The sequence below is a fragment of the Teleopsis dalmanni genome, chromosome 1 (genome assembly GCF_002237135.1).
Source record: "Teleopsis dalmanni isolate 2A chromosome 1, ASM223713v2, whole genome shotgun sequence".
Taxonomy (NCBI): domain Eukaryota; kingdom Metazoa; phylum Arthropoda; class Insecta; order Diptera; family Diopsidae; genus Teleopsis; species Teleopsis dalmanni.
Window position 1 is genome coordinate 174013762 of NC_051846.1, and position 21827 is coordinate 174035588.

Consider the following 21827-nt stretch of genomic DNA (forward strand, 5'->3'; position numbering starts at 1 on the left):
TACTATTCTAAACATCCGACAACCTAGTAATTTCGCCCCTGTCTATGTATTCAACAACTTACCTTAGAACAAGAAACGATGTTGTTGAAAAAATTTAGATTTTTAGAGGTCCAATCAAATTGAAATGCGGGAGTAGAACGTCAAGAGGTACTTATTCATGCAATCAACGCGCCCATAATTGAAACCGAAAATGTTAAACGCCATTTTGATTACAAGCTGACCGACAGCAATTTTTTTATTGTGTTTATTTATTGTTTAAGTATAAAAACCCATTGAAGAATTTGAAGACATTTCTTTCGTTTCGTTTGTTAGTTAGTCAATAGCTTAAAGAAAGTGCAGACGTCAATGAAATAAGTTTTTTTTTTGTGCTTAATTTTGAGTTTCTTGATTGTTTTTATATAATTCGATAATGAGTTTGCCAATTCTCTTCAATTATTACTTAATAATTGCTTTGTTTACTTTGTGTATAATTTTTGCGGTCACTGTGAGTGCTAGACGTACATTTAATCCAGTTACTCCGCCGCCACCACGTTGGGGTGCCAATAAACATATGCTAAGGCTGCAGAATAGTATGTGGTAACTATGAGTCTAAATATAATACAGAAGTAAACAATATTTTTGATGGATTTTCTCCCGAAAAGGCCCAGCTTTTCAATTCTGGACTGAAGACAGTGACACAAATATTTGGGAACACAGTGGATTGTTTGAAGGTGATATTATGATATACCGTGAATTGCTGCGAAACGGATTATTGAACGATAAAATGACTTGGCCAGATGCTACGGTACCATTCTATATCGACAAAACAGATTTTAGTAAGTATTCTAAACGATTTCAAAGCCAACTAATATATTGTATTAGTTAATAAATGGTCAAAGAACACTAAACGAATTGAAGATCGACATCTACCAGGAAATAGCCACCATAGCAAACGAAACGTTGTCAAAAACGATCGGTTCAGAAACTTATGTGATCAAATCTTCTAAAACCAAGTTAAATGCCAACCCTATATTATTTATCATTTGTATTTCTGAAATACCTGAATATGTATTAAAATGTTTAACATGCGTGAGGAACATAACTTTATAGCGAAGATTAATTGAATCTGTAAAAGACATGACATGCTGTTATCTACCAAATTCTAGTCAATCCATATCTGGGTTTACCGTACTGTCGATTACAAACATATAGCAGCTATTGAAAAATATTTTGAGCTTGATTTGGTTTAATCTTAGAGATAAACCATAAGACGGTTTTACATATTATAAAATCAAAACTTTTGAGATTGCTTGAGTACGTCATACGTACGAATAATGACAAAGGATTAAAGAAAATCTTGAAAGACGAGAAATACAGATTTTGAGTAAACCGTAAAACCGCTAGTTAAAATTGTCCGAAACTATGAATCCAAAACAATGGATCATTTTATATGATTTGATTCACCGAGGGTGGAGTGGATTATCGTAGTTGCCGATTTATTAAATTGCCATTCGACACACTAAGATCAAATTGGTATATTTCTGTTTATAATATAACATATATATTTCTGTATATATGGTAATTGGTATATTTCTGTATATATAATACTACGGAACCCTTAAAAATGTTTTCTCTTAGTAATAAAGCATTGGGTGTTGTTAATTTGCCAGTCGACACACTGACGTCACATTGGTTCATTGTGATATCACAAAACCATTAAAAACGTTATCCCTTAAGTGTTAAGCTATCTTGTCAATGTAACAAAGTATCGTAGCATTGGTAGTTAAACGCTGAGAACTGAGTCCTCTAACTAAAGCCTATAACTGAGAATTTTGAAGATATGAAAAACGCATTTCTCACTATGAATAAGAGTGTGGTCTAGGGCCGATGATTATAGTCTTTATAAAAAAAATTTTTATAAATTACTTTTTTATATTTAATTTTAATTATATTTTAATATATTAATTTCTCACAATTAGCACAATTGAAAGTGTTCTTCTTCTTAATCGTAATAAATTCAATATTTTACAATATTACAAATTCTTTCAGATTCCACCCAAATGATGGCTATTTTAAAGGCATTTAAAGAATATCACGAAGAGACTTGCATACGCTTCCGACCATATGAAAAAGGTGACAAAAATTGGATAATGATTAAAGGGAACTATTCCGGTTGTTGGTCAAGTGTTGGCCGGAGACAAGGTGGACAGGTATATTACAAATTGAAAAATTTAGTATATATCATTATTTCAATAAAAAAAAAATAATTGCATACTTTAAGATTCTGAATTTGAATACACCAAAATGTGTAACACATGGCGTTATAGTGCATGAGTTGCTCCACGCTTTGGGTTTCTATCATCAACAGAGTGCAACAGAACGAGATGAATATGTCAAAATAAATTGGGAGAACATCATCGATGGACACGCACATAATTTTAACAAATATGCACGTACACACATAACAAACTTTGGTGTTGAATATGACTACAAAAGTGTTATGCATTATAGTTCAAAAGCATTTACAAAGAATGGTAGAAATACCATTGAACCTCTGGTGAGACAATAATTTATTACTTTAAAAATATACACATAAAAATTATTTTTATATTTAATTATGATTGAAAGGATCCATATGCTAGTTTGGGTCAACGCAAGGGTCTTTCAGAAAAAGATATATCCAAATTGAATGAAATGTATGAAGAAGACTGTAATGAGGACTTTCTGTTTGGGTTCGATAAATTTAGCTCATATGTGGATGAACTTTTAGGATATTTTGGCAATGAAGTAGGAGATTTTTGATATATTCTTTAAAAATAAAACTATAGTTAAAATTGTATATTAATTAAATAATTAATTTTCTTTTATTCGATTTGTATAGAATATGACTTTAGCATATTCTCTAACATGCTTAGAGCTTATAATCAACTCTATAAGAAGTTATTTGATTTGTTGATTTCCGTCAGAAATTACGTGAACATAAAGTAAAAATTGTCTTAGATCCTCCGAAGCCTTTTAAGACAAACATATTTATAAGTCCCTTTCTTGTCGATTTGATGATAAATGTTTTTTTTTTTAATAAAATGAAAACTGTCTTAGTTCTTCCAGCGTACTTTCAGCTTCCTGTAATAAAAAAAAATATTAATACACATATTAAGTTATTTTAAATTCAAACTTATTTACATTTTTCACTTCAGAATTCTTGTCTTCCGCCAAATTTTCAATTGCTCTTTTAATATCAATGCTCCAAATATTCTGCAATCCTCGTAAACTAAATCTGACTAACAAACGGAATAGCATGCACATCCGCAAACGTAGCAAGTCACTTTTATTATTAAGCAAACTCAATAAATTTACTTTACTATTGAAAATAACTCTTTCAACTAAGTCTGCATTTTCCGGAAGCTCTCTCAGAACACAACAAAATAATGCTGAAATTTTTATGTAAAAATACTCATTTAGGTCAAACTATATTATAACGGTGATTCTAGATAAACGCTGAAATCTGCAATTCCATTATATTGCCATATAAAACTCAAAGGCTTTTCAACCCACAACAAAGCGTAAAATATTTTTTAAGGGCACGATAAGATTTCTTTAGAAATCTTGTAAAAGCTCTTAGCATATTTTTTCTACTACATCAGCTCTGCTAGCATAGTTCTCAAACCGACAATGATCCGTCAACAAGCTCACTATTACATTTACCTCCTTATGGGAGATATCAATGAGTTCGCTAGATATTTTTCTATTTAGATAAATAAATATACAATTACAACCAGTCACATGAAAAACAAGATCACTTAGATTCTACATCAGCCACTATAACGCCAGAGATGTTTTTAATTTAAATAGCTAACTATACAATTGCGCCCTATTCTAGCCAGGTAAACCAATGCAGAACAATGGTATGACAATGAAGAAACGAAAAATGTTTTTAATGCATACGTTGATGATATTTGCTAAACAATTGAGAAAGTAACAACCTAATATGTTTTTGCTAATACCAGATAATGACAGAGCACATGTCTAAAACTTTGCTCCCCCTCCTTCAACTTCATTGATAGAAATTGCTAGTGAGCATTCCCATTTATTAGGCACACTCTAGTTTCATTACAGTAACGATATTAGACAATGGGAAGAGATCAAGAGCAGCTAGTTTGTTCTTCGGTGTTTGACGATAACACACGTATTGCGTGTGAATTGAAATATGTTTTTATTGTCATTTTTGGTTCATCACCAAAGTGTTTGGTTTTCATAGCCAGTTTAATCGAAACTAGAGCAAAGTGGATACTACTGGTAGTCTGATGGATATGTTAGTCAGCCAAGTGTCACTTTGGGTCTATTTATCGGCTTAACAGTTACCAAGGAATCAACGACCGATTGTGGGCTATAACAGAACAAAAAAGGCAATTGAACAAATCGTAGAAGGAAAGTATGTGTGGTTGGACCACACTCTATGCAAACCCTTTGGTGAAATCGTACATGCCACTATAGAATGGAATCCGCAAGGAAGAAAAAATTCCGACCAAATCGGTTGCCAAATAAATGAAACTTCTTTACATTGTGTTTAAAAGTTCAAGATTTACCATTTTAGACAAATCTAGAGAATCGTGCCAAAACGTAATCCTCATTTACAGCTTATTTGTTTCTTACAGTTGTAGAGAACACTAAAACCTTTTTAGATGTATTTTTTCCCCAGCTAAGTTTTAAATCAAGCATAAATTTAAGATAGTTCACCTGATTGAAAAGTTCAAATTGAACATTATTTAGTTTCGAGAAAGCGAAAGGGAGTATTTTGTGTTTGTAAGTATATGGTAGCAGTCCAGTCTCAATCTTAATTATAGCTAACCAGTCGGACACTTTCTGGTTTTATTAGCGAGAAATTATGTGTAAATTTTAAATTGATATATTTACGACAACATATAGGACGGCCATCGGAGACCTGCCAGTGTCAGCTCTAACTCCTGCACATATCACTATTCAAAGCCAAACTAAGGGCTTCCTGCTGTTTTGACAGAAGGAATATAATTAATTATGGTGGCTTATCTTATGCTTTAGAGCTCTGTTGACTGAGACCTGATGATAAGAGTCACAATCGCAGCCCAGTATCATGAGAATACTTAACCTAATTGCTTCGTTACAGCACCCCGATTAATGTATTTGCATTGTAGACAACTGTGGTTACAAACCGTATAGCTTCACATAATCCAAATCGATTTAGAAAACTGTTACAATTTGTTGATTGTTATATGCATTATTGAAAGTATTTGTTATAATAACGCAATATATTCTTTACTAAAAAATTCACGCTAGGTTTATCTCGATTTGGAACAGGCGGTTTAAAGAGAATGCCCTTTTTTTATAAGACAAAACCATCAGACTTTGCTAGGAATGAGTGAACTATCTGAGCTTCAACAACATATACATATAAATTTAAAAACTATGTTTAATATATAAATATTAGTCTAAAAATTGTGACGACTTAGCTAACTGACTTAAATATATTTACTAAAGCACTATTGACTAATTCTCTACTCACATAATATACAATTAGATACTCGCACCGCATTTGGTTGTTTAAAATCTGCAAAACATTAGATTTAATATAAGATTAAAACATATTTTAAAAATATATACGAAGTATAAACTATTTAACACTCACCATGATTAAGAAAGTTTATAAAAAGTTCATCAGCAGCTAAAATAACAACAGAATCGCAAAATTGTGATACAAACTGCAATTTAAGGTGAACTAAATGACACACAAGCTCATAAATTCTGGAAACTGTGCGTAATTCTTCAATGCTTAGCTCACTAACTGCTTTTACAGGTCGCGTAGTGCATGATGAGGCAGTCGAGTCATTAATACTTTTGTGGCTCACCAAAAGTTTGGAAGCATACATTAAATTAGGCACTAATTTCACATCAGTATAAACCTATAATAAATCGAAATCAGATTGGATATTAAGAGTATTTTTACAGAAAATATGCATTAAACTTACAGCTTTGATTGTTTCAAGCACACTGGCAGGTTCACCAATTGCAAATGGCAGTGACAAAAGTTGTGCAACACATTCAATCACCTTTGGTATAGCTTTGGAATTTCGCAAAGGCGCAACAATTATACTAACCTAGAATTTAAAGAAAATTATTATGAAATATTATTAAAAAATAAAATAAATATTGCGTTTAAATAAGTTGCTTTATATGAACAACAAAAACAAAAGCTTTATTTATACAAGCCTATATTTTTAAACTTTGAAGTGTTTAAGATCTTCTGGAGCTCTTGATAAAGCATTAATGCTATTAAAGAAGATTGTCTGCAGCAGACTTATGCAGTAAAGTTGTAGATGTTAGAGAATAACTCCCTAGTATACTAAATTGATGACGCGCAATCGCTTCATTCGTGGAAGAATTTTTTGAATACTAATATATATTTTCATGCACTCGGATAGCAATAGCTCTAGAAACGAAAATGGAATTCATATACTTACCAAATTATGTTGCTTAAGTGAATCCAATTCACCATCAAGCACTTCTTGCATTGAGCGATTTAGAAATGCTAACCACTCATCGTTTTCAATTGGTGGACTCTGAGATTCATCACACGAATCCCAACCAGGCAGTAAACATGGTGGTGAATTTCTAAAAAAAAATTATTTTTTGTTATTTTTTAATTATTCATTTTCAAGCTGAAGTAATACATACTCTGTAATATGCTTTTCATCTGCCGATTGAGTAGGAGTTTTCAAAACACTTTGTGATGATTTCTGTTCTTTTTTGTGTGTCAACATTTCAGTAGTTTTACGTTGTGTTTCTGTGTCAATACTATGACCTAAACGTAATGAAAAATTGTCTAAATTTTGACTCAATTTACGTTTTTCCAAATCTTTGCTGCGAGTTTTCTTAAGATTCACATTTAATTGTGAATTAGATTTTGTACTTTGCTCTGTACCATTATCATTATTGGTTTGACTTGTATTGCCAGCAACAATTGGAAAATTATCATTCAAATGATTAAGTATCATATTTGAATTTCCACTGACAAAGCAAGTTTGTGAGTTAACAGCAGGAATTGCTGTCGGTATACCCACTGTTGCCATAGCTGTAACCATATTTAACATTTGTGTTTTATCAAAATTTTTTTGTGCTATATTATCGGTGAAAGAGTTATTAGCAAACGGCACCACTAATGGATTTATATTATCCTCTGCATCAGTCTCTAGGTTTTCAATATCACTTGGTGGTATAGCATTGATGCTATCACACGATGATGTTAAATTGTCAGTCGTCATGTTAGAAGAAACATTGACTAATTTCATTTCAGCCAAATTTTCATTAAGTGTATCAGATTTGTAACTAGTATAATAAATAATATAATTTATTTATAAGTTCTATTAATGCTTAAAAATTACCAACCTATCTTTGATGCTCTGTTTAGAAGTGGTAATTTTTTTCGGATTTATAAAAGGCGAGTTATCCGCTTTTATACCATTTATTAAAAGTTTACCTTCTACAAATGGATTGCAAAGTATTTGTGCCCAAGTAAAACGTAATGTTGGATCTTTTTCAAGTAGACCCTATTATATATATTTTAAATAAAATTTTATGTTAAAAATAATTAAGACATTTTTATTGTTCACCTGTAAAAATGAGCGACATTCACTTGTTAGAAAACTAGGCCATTTCACATCTTCGTGTTTGATTAACTTTACCAAGTGTAAAATAGATGTGGTACAAAAAGGTGGTTGTCCAGCCATGGTTTCAAATGATATACATCCAAGTGACCATAAATCAGCTTGATAGTCATATGGACGTTCTGCTAACAATTCTGGTGCCATATACAGTGGTGTTCCTTTAATAGATGTTAACACATGTGTACCCATAGTCATATTACGTGCTAAACCAAAATCACATAGTTTTGCATGTAGCACCTCATTTAAGAGCACATTTTGTGGTTTCAAATCACGATGCAGAATGCGATTCGAATGTAAATAATATAAAGCAGATACCAAATGACAAGTTAATTTCTGTGCACGTTCCTCGATTAATGAACCATTACGTGCCAAAAAACGATGTAAATCAGTGAGAGCAAACTCAGTCACTACGATGAGATCATGATTTGTTTCAAATGATTCAAACATTTCAATAACATTTGGATGCTTCAGTTTTGCTTGTATATCACATTCTCGAGTGAGATTCTTTAATTCTTTTGTGGTACGTCCACGCTAACGAATTGGAAAGCAATTTTTTAAAATTATAACGGTTAATATATTTATGTGTTAGTATCTTACCTTCGATATTATTTTAATGGCAACTACTTTATTATCATCTTTACGAAATGCTTTGTAAACGCGACCAAAAGATCCCTCACCAATTAACGAATTTACAGAATAGCAATGCATTTTTATTTATAATTTTCTTTATACACGACATAAAATTATTTTAATTTAAAAAAGTAGCTATTTTTTGCCATTAACTTCAATAATATAAACAAAACACTAACAAACAAAACAAACTGTAAACGAAAACCTGCGGCGTCGCATTTCATACAATGTCAGCTGTGGTTAGTGTTGCCGTTGTGCCGCAATAAAAAAAACGTAGTAACTCGAAGATTCCATACAAAGTAGACTCTGTTTAATATATAACGTATGACTACGTAATGTATGCATTTACATTTATATTAAAAACATTAAAATTATTTAATTTTATTTTTAATTAAACTAGCAAATACATATATTATTATTTCAATTTATTTAATATATCCTTAAGTAAAAAAACATATTTATATATATTTAAGTAATTTTGTTTCAAAATGTAAATATTTGCAACCTTGTGATGACCTTTTACTAAAACTAATTGAAATTTATTAAATATTCTTAACCACGTCACACTGTGCCGGTCGTCTTCTATGGATAGTAGTTCTAAATTAATTCGCTTAAGTGTTTTATATTTTAATCTATTGTTATTAAATTAATTTTGTTATTAAAAAATTAACTAAATTTAATTTTATTTAATAAATAAATGCTTTTTGGTTGTAAATTTGTTTAATAACTAACAGATCAGCCGGTAAATTTACAAAAATTAATTATATCTCCACCGAAAATCAAGGTAATTATTTCATCATTTAAATTGTTTTCAAATGTTAATTTATCATTTTTTTATATATTATATAAAAAAGTAAATTGAATAGTAAATTTTCATGTAATATTCATGACTCAAACAGTTTGTTACAATATCACAGAGTTCAACTGCTACGACTTGGAAGGAAATTAATTATTTCCTACTGGGAAAGAATAATTAAAAAATTATCTAAAATGAATTTCTTTATCGAAAAAGTATCACACAATCAAAAAAAGTTTTTTTTAATTTATCCTTAAAGATATACTTAGTTTTCTTATATGTTGTATTATATATACTTATATATATTAAAAGATGATATATTTACAATTATACTTGTTTTTCGATAGGAGTACCGTCAAATTATTAATTAATTACATTGTATAATATAGTACTTTATAAGATTATTAACATACGTGAAGTAAGTAAGATGTGTAAAAAAGGATATAAAAAGGGATAAGTAAAAAAAAATAAAAAAAGCAATTACGATTATTAATTATTATTTGGAAGATAAGATGTAAGATGTACATATGTAAGATAGAAAATAAAATGTATATGGAGTGCTGGTTTCCGACGAAGTGGAGCACATCAATTGTGATTGATTTTTTTCTACCGAACCGAACTGAACAGAATACACTCCGCACTTCGAGTGAAAAACAAAACATCGGCTATGTATGCCTTGCCACAGAAAATATTACTAGAGGTCTCTTACGCTTCCAAGCAGAGTCGAAATTCTGCTTCTTTAGACAGAGCCTTTCTTTCAAAATAACGACTCCACTCCACCCTTTAAACAAAAGTCAAAATATAAGTTGTAAGGTACATCCTAACATTAAAAAGGAATAGGAACTGCCAACTTTGTAATCTCCTCCTGCCCCTAATCAAAACTAAAGAGTCACAGACAAAGATGGCATTACATTTCATATACAAACCCATGGTTTTATCGTCAGTTAGGTTCTACTGAGGAGTGGCGGACTACCATAGTTGACCGCATGATCGAGCTCTTTGGTCTGGCAGTTATCAATAATATATACATATAGTAATACACCTCTTGTATATTGCACACATTTCTGAGGAACATTTCTGTGATGTAAAAAAAAATTCAGTATATATATATATAGAATAAATAATTGCACCTATGTGAAATGCGTGGGCGTAGTTAAGGTGGTATATGAGTTAAAAATACTCCTAAATATGTATATAGCAAAGTGATCATCTACACAACTAGTTTAAAATTTTATAAAATATTATTTATTTTATAAAATTTTAAACTATTTTTAATTTTTTATTTTATTGTTTTAAAAATATTATATGTCGGGTCTGAATATTACATACGCACATCAATCGCTTTTACATTAACATCATCTTTGTATTTATACCAAAAACTCGAACCGACATTTTTACCGAAACGACAAGCAGAACTGAACCGAAATAAATATATTGACTTATTTGGGTACAGCATCGTACATAAGGTACCTGCTTATTCTTCAATAAAATGTTTATGAATAAAATCTAAAAAATTGAAAACAATATTTATTTAAAGTAAAAATTTTCTCATTCGACGTATTTCATTTTTATTCAACCGAAACGAAAAAAATCGTTTCAAATCCCTTTATTAAACTATCATATATTATCTCTGAAGCAAATATATATTATTATTATTGTCAAATTATGTATTTAATTTTAATAATATTTCCTGAAAGTTAGACAACAGTTGAAGATATTTATTTTCGCAAAAGCTGTATTAAAATAATTGTAAAACCGACATCAATTTTAATGTTGAATATTTAATTTATAGTTTTTTAACAAGATAATAGATAAAATTAGTGCATTTTTATAGCACTTATGTGCTTTTTATGGTGCCAATAATAAATTGACATAAAATTAGTGCAGTTATAGCACTTATGTGCTTTGTTATAGTGACAATAATAAATTAAAATATTTTTTAATATTACATTTAATATTACATTAATATTACATTATATACATTCTGTATATTCGTAAATCAGTACAATTTTTGCAGTTATTCACAGCAAAAATACATGAAAAATGTATATAGACGTATTGAAATGATGATTGTTATTGATTGTTATTATCAGTTGATTATCGTCATCACAGAAAATCTTATAAATTAATGAATTTTCTTTATAAAATGCTGTGCTTGTTTTCAAAAATAAAAAAGTCCCCGTTCTCTATAAGATTCTCTTTGATCATTATAATTAGATGACTTAGTGGAAGTTGTTTGACTTTCAGAACTTTTTTCTATTTTTCACATGCCTATCGAAATTTTTGTTGCTTTTTAGAGACATTTTTATTTAAGCATTAATTAAAAGCATTCAAATTGTTTAAAAAATATCATATTAAGATTATAATCAATTGTTTTTATTAATATTATTTATTAACCTAGGAAATGACTATATTGAGTTTCAGACAAATATTTGAACAGTGCTGCATACATAACAGCATTGCTCTCGATAATACTTCAGATTAGAGTGATTGTTTTACTATTTAACTTATTTGTTATCTGTTTACGCTGTTGATAATATAAAATTGATAAAACGAAATTAGTAAAGCAGAACTAATACTTTTTCAAATCATTCATTTACTTTCAGTTACTAAGCATAGAACCACATAATGAGTCTAACAGATATTTCTACACACTTCACTGAGTCAACGCTCGATGCTATAATACAAAAAGCTGGAGGCACCAAACATACTTCCTTTAAGTTTGGTAAGGGTTTTAAAAAAGGTGATTCATATCTTTCGAAGGTCTTTCGGCTGTGTGTCTATGGTGTTAACGAAGGCAATGGGTAAACCGACATACTATTTAATAAAAGTTTATTTTATATATCAAAATATGTTATCTTTGCAGATCAACAATTGAAGTTAATTTGATTGTAAAGGCAATGCCCGATAATCTTGCTAGACGTAAACTTTTTCGTTCGGTAGTTTTCTTCCGAAATGAAATTAATTTTTATACTCATATTGTACCTGCTTGGGAGGAATTCCAAGCTAAACGAAATCCTACAAATCCCTTCACTGAATATCCTATTTGTTATGCTACACATTGCGATGGAGAAAATGACTTTGTTGCTTTGGAAGATGTGAGCTTCTCCGGATATGGTTCACCAAATAGGTAAAAAGTATTATAATTTAATACTTAAGCAATTAATATATTCGATTTTTCTTCAACTTTTGCAGAATGAACTATATAACTTTGGAGGAGTGTTTATTAACAATGCGTACACTGGGACGCTTCCACGGTATTACATTAGCATTAAAAGCTTTAGATCCACAAAAATTTGAAGAGACTTCAAAACATTTAGAAGTATGATTTGTTTTTGTCTATTTAAAAATAAGTGATAAAATTAAATATATCTAATTCTTACACAGGAAACCTATTACGATGAGAAGTATCGTAACTGGTACGTAGGGTTTCTAAAACTTGCTTGTAATGTTGCCAACGATGCTGTTTCGAAAACATATCCAGAATCCAAATATGAAACAATTGCTAATAAATTTTTACAACCAAAACTTTACGATGATCTAATTAGTCTAGTATCCACAAAAAGTACGTATACTCTTATTCAAAAGTAACATTTTAATAAGGCACCATACTTCAATAATATTAATGAGTCCTTCAAAATGTTCGAGCATGCGATTTTGAAGCAAATCAAGTGTACTCAAATTCTAATATTTGGATCGAAGACTTTAAACATTCGAAAATGGTTAAAGTGCTCGATAAATTCTAATATTTGGATCGAAGACTTTAAACATTCGAAAATGGTTAAAGTGCTCGAAAATGGATAAAGCTACTCGAAGCGCCCACATGCTGTGCTCCAATCTAAACATACTCGAACATTAAAATACTCGGATTTCATTTTATCGAAATCTTCGAGGATTTTAGTATGAATCACTGTACTCCAACCCAACCATATTCGAACATCAAACTGCTCGAAGATTCGATTAGCTCGAATAATATTGATATAATATTTAAAAATATAAATTAATTTATTTACAATATTTTGTCTAGGTAAATTAAGCGTTTTTGGACATGGGGACTGCTGGACACCAAACTTCTTAACTTCATACACAAAAGATGGTAAGCCCGAAGCAATTAAAATCATCGACTTTCAGTTAGCGCGTTGCGGTTCACTAGCTTTGGATATATCATTCTTTATTTATTCGTGTACTAGTGAAGAGTTACGTGATAACTATTATCTGGAGTTACTTGAGGTACGTATTTATATTAACATTTATTTTTTAAGTAAATTTTTATTAACAATTATATTTTTAACATAACTTCAGGCTTATCATAAAAGTGCTAGTGCCATAATTGCTGATTTAGGCGCCGATCCGGAAGCCGTATTATCCTGGCAAGCATTACTAAATGAATTGCAAAATTTTGCACGTTTTGGTTGTGGCATGGGTATTGAATCTCTACCTATGTCTTTAATTGAAGATGATGAAGTTGCCGACTTAGATGAAATTAAAGAGAATGCTGTTCTTACTGATGTTTGGAATATAACGCCATTTAAAGAGGCAAAAAAGCGCGAACGTATAGCACAAATATTAAAACATGCCATTGATCAAGGTTATATTAAGTAGAACTATAAAAATAGCTACAATACTCAACTTTATACATATTTGTATATAAAATTTTTTTTAACACTATTATATATAAAATAAAAGAAATACATTTTCCATTGACTTTTTATATTTTTATTAATCCTTTAAGGCTATTAAGATTCTTAGTTAGTATACTAAATTTTTTGTGAAAATAATTTCACTACAGACACTGTCCTTCGTTTAGAACGCACCATTTTGGTATAACAGCATCTGGTCTTATACCACGAGCAATTAATCGATCTCTGTAGCGATAGAAGCGCGTTTGAGCCAAAATATTCGAGGTTTTCGGATTTGACCATAAACGTTCTGCTGCAGCGCCTGCGCGTGGCCATATTCGAGCCTCTGAAAAGGAAATAAAATCAATTATAATTTTCAATCATTTTTACGCAGATATAACGTATATCCATTTAACGTTTTTCTAATGTATAGCGGTGATTTTTTAAACCTAAGAACGGATAAAATATTTTTGACATTAGTCAAACTGAACAATGTTGAAGAATACATGAAAAGTTGGTCATTATAGAAGAAAATGAAGGAAGCTCGACTCTTGATGGTTCATCTGAATCGCATTTAATAAGATTGGAGTCCGGAAAGGAGGGAAAAGTTTTCAGCAGTAGTTATTCGACATTTTCAATTACTTTTTTTAAGCTTTTTAAACTAAATAATTAAAAACATAAAACTCTAATAAACATACAATAATACGTACCAACGGAGTTTTGATCTACATATTCGCTCCACATGCAAACTTCTCCACCTAACACTTTTGTGTTAGGTTCAATTCGATTATTATATACTGTCGCCCAATTATAGTATGGTGTACGACCCCAGAAACCATGATCCAAATACCAAGCATTTTTAGTTGAAAGAATAATATTATAACCTCTTTTCATTAAATCCTGATTTATGGTATCATCCGCATCAACCCATGTTTGTATAATAAAACGTTCCTTAGGTAAAAATTCTTCAATTATATTTGGTTCAGTTAAATGACTTGACCATACAATCACCGATTTTGGTGTTTGCAAACGTGGATATTGTCGCTGATTGACATCATCCCATGATTCTAAATTTTTTAAATGGAAATTTGACCACAACTTAAAAAAGCTTTTCATGCTCAAATCATAGCCGGTATCAATCATTTTTTGTGTTATCTCCTTTGTATTATTCCAACAAGGTATGTAAACCTCATCACCACCCATATGTATGGTTTCTTCAGGAGCTCCAACTTCAGCAATATCTTCATAAATCTCTTTCATTATCGAATACATATTATCATTTAATGGATTCAATTGACCACAAGGTGGTTGCACACAATATTGACGCCATGGTGTATTATTTATGCATACAGCTAAGTTACCCATTCCACTCATAGGACCCCATTGCCAACCATTACCAGCATGTGAAGGTCCATCGATTTCTATCAGTACTCGAATGCCACGTAAACGTGCATATTTTATGAGATTTTGGGTATCGGTTCGAGAATATGTATGTTCATTGGAATAAGCACCAAAACTAGTTGCAAAAATATATCAAATATATGAGATATAAAATGTTTTATATGTATGAATACCGTTGCAATTCAGGAACACGTGTAATTTCTAATGGGAAACTGTGTGTATCCACAACATGCCAATGGAATACATTTAGTTTTGATGCAGCCATCGCATCAAGAGTATTACGTATGATACGTAGCGGCATATAATTTCTTGATGTATCCAATAAAACACCTCTATGCGTGAATATGGGTCTATCGATAACTCGAGCAGCTTGAGTCATCAATAATCCATTGCTATTATTGAATTTATGTATGAATAATTAACATATAAATTATACGTAATATCAGTTAAAAAATTTACCTCACACTTCCAGTTATTAAATTTGAAAGGGTCTCAAACGCATGTCTTGCTCCATAAACTGTTACCGACTTTATATCAACGAAAGTTGCGGTAGCTGGAATAAGTAGTATATATTCATTAATTATAAATTTGTATCACATTATTTATAATATTGTATTATTTTTTGCTACATTTTCCTAATTTTAGTTCCTTAAAATGTATACGTTATTTTAACTTAACTGCCACTAAAACAGCACTTCACTTTGGAAATCAATGGATATACAAAAAGTTCTTTAGTGAAGTTTATAATAATAATGGTATAAATTTTATATAACTTATGAGAAACCAGTCTTTTATGGTCTATCACCTGGCTACTATCAACATTAGTATAGATATAACCGTATCTACTCTATAAACACCTCATTGAAGTTTCATTTAGTTAATTAGACTAATGATTAGTTAATGATTAATTAGACCAATGAATGAAAGCGAAAACACAATCCATTTCATAAATAAGTTCTAACGACCAATTGAAACTAGTGTAGGACCGATGCAAGATATATATTAAGAACAGAATTAATAATAAGATATACGAAACCTGAATATTTGATGCAGATTTTAAGAAATGTGAGGAATTGAAATTGCTAAGAAGAATTACTTGTCCAAAAATCCTAGATAATAGCTTTTAAGTTATACGCAAGAACGTGGAACTAACAAATATACAATATTAAGTGACGCCTATTGGTCTGTATATGTAAAGTATTACCAACTGAGGTGGACTAGCCATGTAGATGATAAAAAAATGAATTCCAGTAAGCAAGAATGAGGTAGACAAGCTGGAGGTAAATAGTGTAGGAGTGGATCTACACAAATTTAATGTTCTGAATTAAAAATAAAACGTAAAGTATAAAAAAAAGGGGAAGGGTTTTATTTGAAAAACCAACACTGGCAACTATCTGCACCGTAAAGGAGGGTGATAGTTATTATATTGTGACAAAAACTATCCTATATTAAGATATATCATTCTCCACTCGAAACGCATATATAAATGATATTAATGTCCTTAAATGGAATTTTATAGAATTTGAAAATATCTCGCCCCTGAAAAATACAAAAAAAAATTTATCACCTTGCTCAATTCAGCTGAAGCATGTATATTAAAATAAACAATATTCAATTTTCCAGCTGACTGCACTGAAAGAAATGAAGAAAATAAAATAAAGATAATAATAGGCAATAAAAAATGTGTCTGCTAATTTTAGAAAGAGAAGCAAAAAATTAGAAAATAATTTCATAAAAATTTTTGTTTTTACTATAAAAATTTGTTATATAGACAACATTAATAATATTTTTTAATAATAATATATTTAAGACATAATTAATTATTCTTTTCACTTACCTGTTGTACGTATACTTAATGTATACGACTCATCTGTGTTCCAATCCAAACTAAGACTAGTTGAGTTAATCGTGGCTTTCACGAGTATCTCTTTTCCCTTGTCAAGCGTACAGTTTCGTACGCATTCCTTTAAAATATTACTAACGAATATACGATTTGTTTCACGTATAAACTGTGTTGTTGCAGCAGTTGGCGCAACAACATTGAAACGTACTTTCCACGGATCGAAACGGACTCTCTCATTTGATATACTGCAGTCTCCAGTCGGCATAGGCCATATGGCTCCATATCGACCACATGACAATCGGCAATCATGTTGACTTTCAAATCGAATTGCATCTCCAATATTCGATGCTGGGTCCAGTATACATAGGTCTAGAGATGTGCAAGCCCATTTATTGCTAAAATGGTTTAATTCTTTATAAAATGAAACTTTTTGAATTTTAAACTACAAACCTATCTCCATCGCCTCTTATAGAATGACATAGGAGAATTATTTGAAAAAAAATTAAAAATTTTATGGATTGCATTTTAAAGTCTTGTAATTATTTTTAAGCATACCACTCTGTAAATTTTTTTTTGTTATTATAGTTTTTATTAACGTTAATCTTTTATTAACTTTAATTAAGGTTAAAAGTTTAACTTGTTATTCATTGCTAAAATTAAGAACCATAGAAAGTTTTTCACATGAATGTATATAGAATTTGTGTACAAAAATAGAATATACCAATCAATTTTTTTAATATAATCAAAAATCATATCATATTTATTAGATCATATTTTAATCACATTTCTCAGACGATATCACATGACAGTGCGTATGTTAAATATTGGAATCTACCAGGTGAAATCTATACAAACTCAAATGAGGTAAACATTAAATGTTATAGAAGACGTCGAATGATATCAAACAGCGCTTTGATCAGTATTAAAAAATTAAAAATCAAATTTAGTAAATTTAATCAATATACCTATACAATTAGTTCGCATTATAATATATATAGTTAAGTTGAAACTGTATCGAATTCTACGTTGAGCATCTATTATTAGTAAATAAACTGGATGGTAAAAAAAATGAATAATGGATTAGTATGAAAAAGCACGAGAAAAAGATACTAACAAATATATATAATTATATAAACTCGAAGTTATAGCAGAGTATTTTAAATGGTTCCTTTATATGGACTATAAAACAAGGCCCACATAATTGAACAATAACAAGCTTTAATTAATTATTATTTTACACGCTGAGAATTTTTTATCTAGAGACAATAAATGAAAGAGTTCTAAAAGAAAATTATATACAAGCTGAGAATCAAGAAAAAAAAAGCTGCAAAAAGATTTTTCATAACGCCTCAATATCTTAAAAACAACATATTAATAACTAATATTCTATACTAGCAGTCACATCAGCAGGCAACATCTTGATGGGCTGAAGTTTCCCGAAATGACTTGAAGAACCTTATTTCCATGTATAAGCATCTTTATTTATTATTAATGCATTATAACTATTTAATTAATAAAAGCACTTCTTTCAAGTTACTGGAACTATTTGCAAGCACTACCATTCCTGATTGTAAACCGATGTTACGCAGTTACATACTCGACCACACCATAATAGATGTCCGGTATGTCATAATTGTGGAAATATCTACACCGATTCCGATTGTGAGCCGATAGCATCCAGTTGAAAGGAGTAACAAGTCTTATATATGATATATATGTATGACATATATAATGAATAAACAGTAACACAAAAAATAACTTTACTAATTGACAATAACAATGGTCCCACTTCTAGCAATACTCTTTCTCCACAATAAAGATATTTATTTCACTTTCTGGCATCAACAATAACTGTAGTTTTTTTTATGTTTAAAACCACTTGTTTACTTAAAAAAATGTTTTTATTCTTCTATAAACCATACTTTTATAGATGATAATACATAAAATATTTACAATTACATAAATAAAACAGGAGTACGACGTATGATACATAACCTCCTTTTAGCCACACTATCTCTTTACCAGATGCGAACAGTTTGTTTTCAAGAAAATGTGAAAAGTACCACTCTTATCCAAAGATGACGAATGTGTAGCTAAAACTTAGTTATTAAAATATATACACACCAAAAATATTAAAATTTGGGAACTCCCGTTTGTATATTTACAATGTTTTCCTAATCATTTCACTTCCTTTTATTTAATTTGAACAGGCAATAATACCTCTTTTTAAAATCTGGAAAACTGGGAAAAATACAGACTACTTTTATCATTTGAGCAAAGTGAAGACTTAGATTAATTTTCTAACTGGAGATATAGTAAATAAGATAAAATGATCACAATGTGTGAATTCAAAAATAAAAACAATCAATTCCGTTGTATTCTAAAGCAATAACCCAATCTATATCAATACTGGGTCAATTATTCAACTTAACCGCTTATAAAATGCATGAATTTGATACATCTAAATCTATATAATTTTATGAAGTTCGTATGTACGTAGAAGCAGCAGATATAAATTTTAAGACATAAACAAGTTTTAGTAAAACTTTTACCATTGTTAATGTATAACATAATTTAAAAACTATTTATAACGTTGAAGAGAAGGGTTTCTTCTGACCATTAACGAGTAATTTGAAAAAAAAATATGAAAAAGGAGGCCTACAGTTCAGCTATATAATCAGTTTCCGTTTATATAGCGGAAGGAAAAAAGCTATTTTAATTTATTGGAGGGTTGCACTCCTAAAAGATTCTAGTTCAATTGTCTTCATTTCAATAATTTGCTAGCCAAGCAAAAAGGAATGAATGATAAATGAATTAATGATTTGATCCAAAGACTAAATAGTGTTGTGTTCTGATAACACAATTTTGTCGGGACTTTGTTTAATAATACAATATCATTTATTATCACAAAGCAGATTGGGTTAAAAACCAGTTAGGCATTATAATCGTCGGTTAATCAGGGGATCATATAATCATCGGTTCGTCGGTTACCCTTAGCGACAGACTCTTGTTTGTTGTTGCTTTCAATTTATTGATTTATCATGAAAACAACAACAAATGCGGTGCTCGATCATCATTTGATTATCTGCCTTACATGACCCTTAAAAATAGAGAATAGAACACAGAAACTAAGACCTTTCAATATGCTGGATGTGGAAATAATTTATAATGATATTCTTCAAATCTCACCATGGTGGTCACGAATGTACGTGCAACTAACAACATTCTCATAGTGGGTGAGCAGTTATCTGTTGGCCAAATAGGAACATTTTTTCTTTAAAATATTACTTAAAGAGGTTTTCGAAATGTAGTGAACTACAACAACAAATTTTTTTTTATATTATTTTAATTGATTTTTTGACTGCTGTTTCAAATATTGCCAAATACCCATCGTCTTGTGGTCTTGGAATTATTTCTTATATTTAATTATTCATAAGTAATTTTTTGGGATTGAACTCGTGCCCTGCCAAATTTGAAGCTCAGAGTCAGCGCTTCTTAACCAACTGACCTAAAGCGTACTTTACTTTTATGTTCGCACATTTTTCAGAAGTTTTGCTAATTTGCTGTGAAAGTTTTATTAACAAATTCACTTGCTGTGTTTATATTAGAACGAAATCATAAATGATTTATTACTTAATTATTGAAATGTTCCAATAAGGCTATAAGGCTCTTTTTCTTTATGTGCAGTCAAAACATCATTTTGGATAAAAAAATAAAAATAATTTGTTTAGTAAAAGTGTGACAATATTTTTTTTTGGCCACTTTCATTTCTTTTTCCCTAAGGACATGTTATAATTTTTAATTTTTTTTTAAATTTTGTTTTTGTAAATCATACGCACGCATTAAGCGCTGTTATCTATTTGAACAATAAACCGGAACAGATGATAGGAGAGAAAAGGTTCCAAGAACGGCCGGGTCTACGTCCCGGAGCCACTCGTCAAAGACGACCAAGTGCCGTTCGACCACCCCCAAAGGGACTACTGTTGCTTTCAGGTCCCGGCGGGTTACAACAACAACAACAACATAGGAGAGAAAAAAAATTTGCCACCAAAGAGTAACAACAACGTAGTGCTCCTTTTAAACAGTAAGGCAAACCATTTTTTTAGGATAGTTTGAAAAAGTGGAAGACTTTGTTGAGAAATACATAAAATGATATGATTTTCTATGCTTTTCTAAAAAACTTATTGATTTTCCCTCGTATATTTTCAGTAATTAGCGCAAAAATTAACACATCCCGAAAGACTAGATTAGAAATAATGGCATTGCACTTAATTTTTTTGTCCAAATCACGACCATAATGCACTTTTCACTTGTTTCTCTGTATATATTTTTTTTAAACATTTTTTTTTGTTCTTTATTAAATAATGTATTCAATAGTTCTATGTTGCTATTCATATTCTTTATTTCCCTAAATCTATTTTTTATTATATTTTAATTTACAAATTATCTTAATTATTTAACGGTTTTATTGGATTCAATTCACTTGTTTTAGAAACGATCGCACAGATTTATTTTGATCATAAAAACCATGAATGCAATTTTCACTTTCAAAAATTATGAAATTTATTTTATTATTTTTATTATTTTATAGTGAAAATGGACTTTCGAATAATTTCCACATGCATATTCTTCTCTTCCATGCAACACGGTTCACTACTTACGATCGCCCATGCAATTCAGGCCACAACAAAAACTAAACTGAATTCGTATTCAAACCGATCTTATCGCATGTAGCAAAAGTGTCACACAGCACGACGAAGCCCAGAAGAAAGCGCAGAAACGCAATAGTGTTCTGCCCGTGGAAGCACCAAAAAAAAGCAGTCATGATATGGAAGGCACATTTTTCTGCGAACACATATGGG

General features: G+C 30.3%; 4 protein-coding genes across 4 annotated transcripts; 2 read left to right on the plus strand and 2 right to left on the minus strand.

The window, feature by feature from the left end:
• The first annotated feature begins 409 nt into the window (after window positions 1-409).
• LOC119666746 (zinc metalloproteinase nas-14) lies at window positions 410-2781 on the plus strand. The gene is made up of 5 exons (XM_038076028.1): window positions 410-569; window positions 642-815; window positions 2029-2189; window positions 2261-2536; window positions 2608-2781. The coding sequence occupies exons 1-5, from the start codon at window positions 410-412 to the stop codon at window positions 2779-2781; spliced, it is 945 nt and encodes a 314-aa protein (XP_037931956.1).
• Window positions 2782-2832: 51 nt separating this feature from the next.
• On the minus strand, window positions 2833-8440 carry LOC119670232 (serine/threonine-protein kinase fused). Its single transcript, XM_038080410.1, has 10 exons — window positions 8274-8440; window positions 7623-8207; window positions 7399-7559; window positions 6688-7338; window positions 6474-6624; window positions 5982-6110; window positions 5642-5915; window positions 5519-5563; window positions 3163-3410; window positions 2833-3102 (listed from the first exon to the last, which is right to left on the minus strand). The coding sequence occupies exons 1-10, from the start codon at window positions 8382-8384 to the stop codon at window positions 3055-3057; spliced, it is 2403 nt and encodes an 800-aa protein (XP_037936338.1). The 5' UTR covers window positions 8385-8440; the 3' UTR covers window positions 2833-3054.
• Window positions 8441-8836: 396 nt separating this feature from the next.
• On the plus strand, window positions 8837-13806 carry LOC119670234. Its single transcript, XM_038080412.1, has 7 exons — window positions 8837-9090; window positions 11709-11906; window positions 11969-12232; window positions 12298-12424; window positions 12490-12667; window positions 13130-13332; window positions 13405-13806. The coding sequence occupies exons 2-7, from the start codon at window positions 11731-11733 to the stop codon at window positions 13702-13704; spliced, it is 1248 nt and encodes a 415-aa protein (XP_037936340.1). The 5' UTR covers window positions 8837-9090; window positions 11709-11730; the 3' UTR covers window positions 13705-13806.
• Window positions 13801-21720, minus strand: LOC119670233 (chitooligosaccharidolytic beta-N-acetylglucosaminidase-like). Its single transcript, XM_038080411.1, has 7 exons — window positions 21627-21720; window positions 17416-17615; window positions 16960-17360; window positions 15582-15675; window positions 15296-15514; window positions 14432-15237; window positions 13801-14067 (listed from the first exon to the last, which is right to left on the minus strand). The coding sequence occupies exons 2-7, from the start codon at window positions 17487-17489 to the stop codon at window positions 13886-13888; spliced, it is 1776 nt and encodes a 591-aa protein (XP_037936339.1). The 5' UTR covers window positions 17490-17615; window positions 21627-21720; the 3' UTR covers window positions 13801-13885.
• Window positions 21721-21827: the final 107 nt, after the last annotated feature.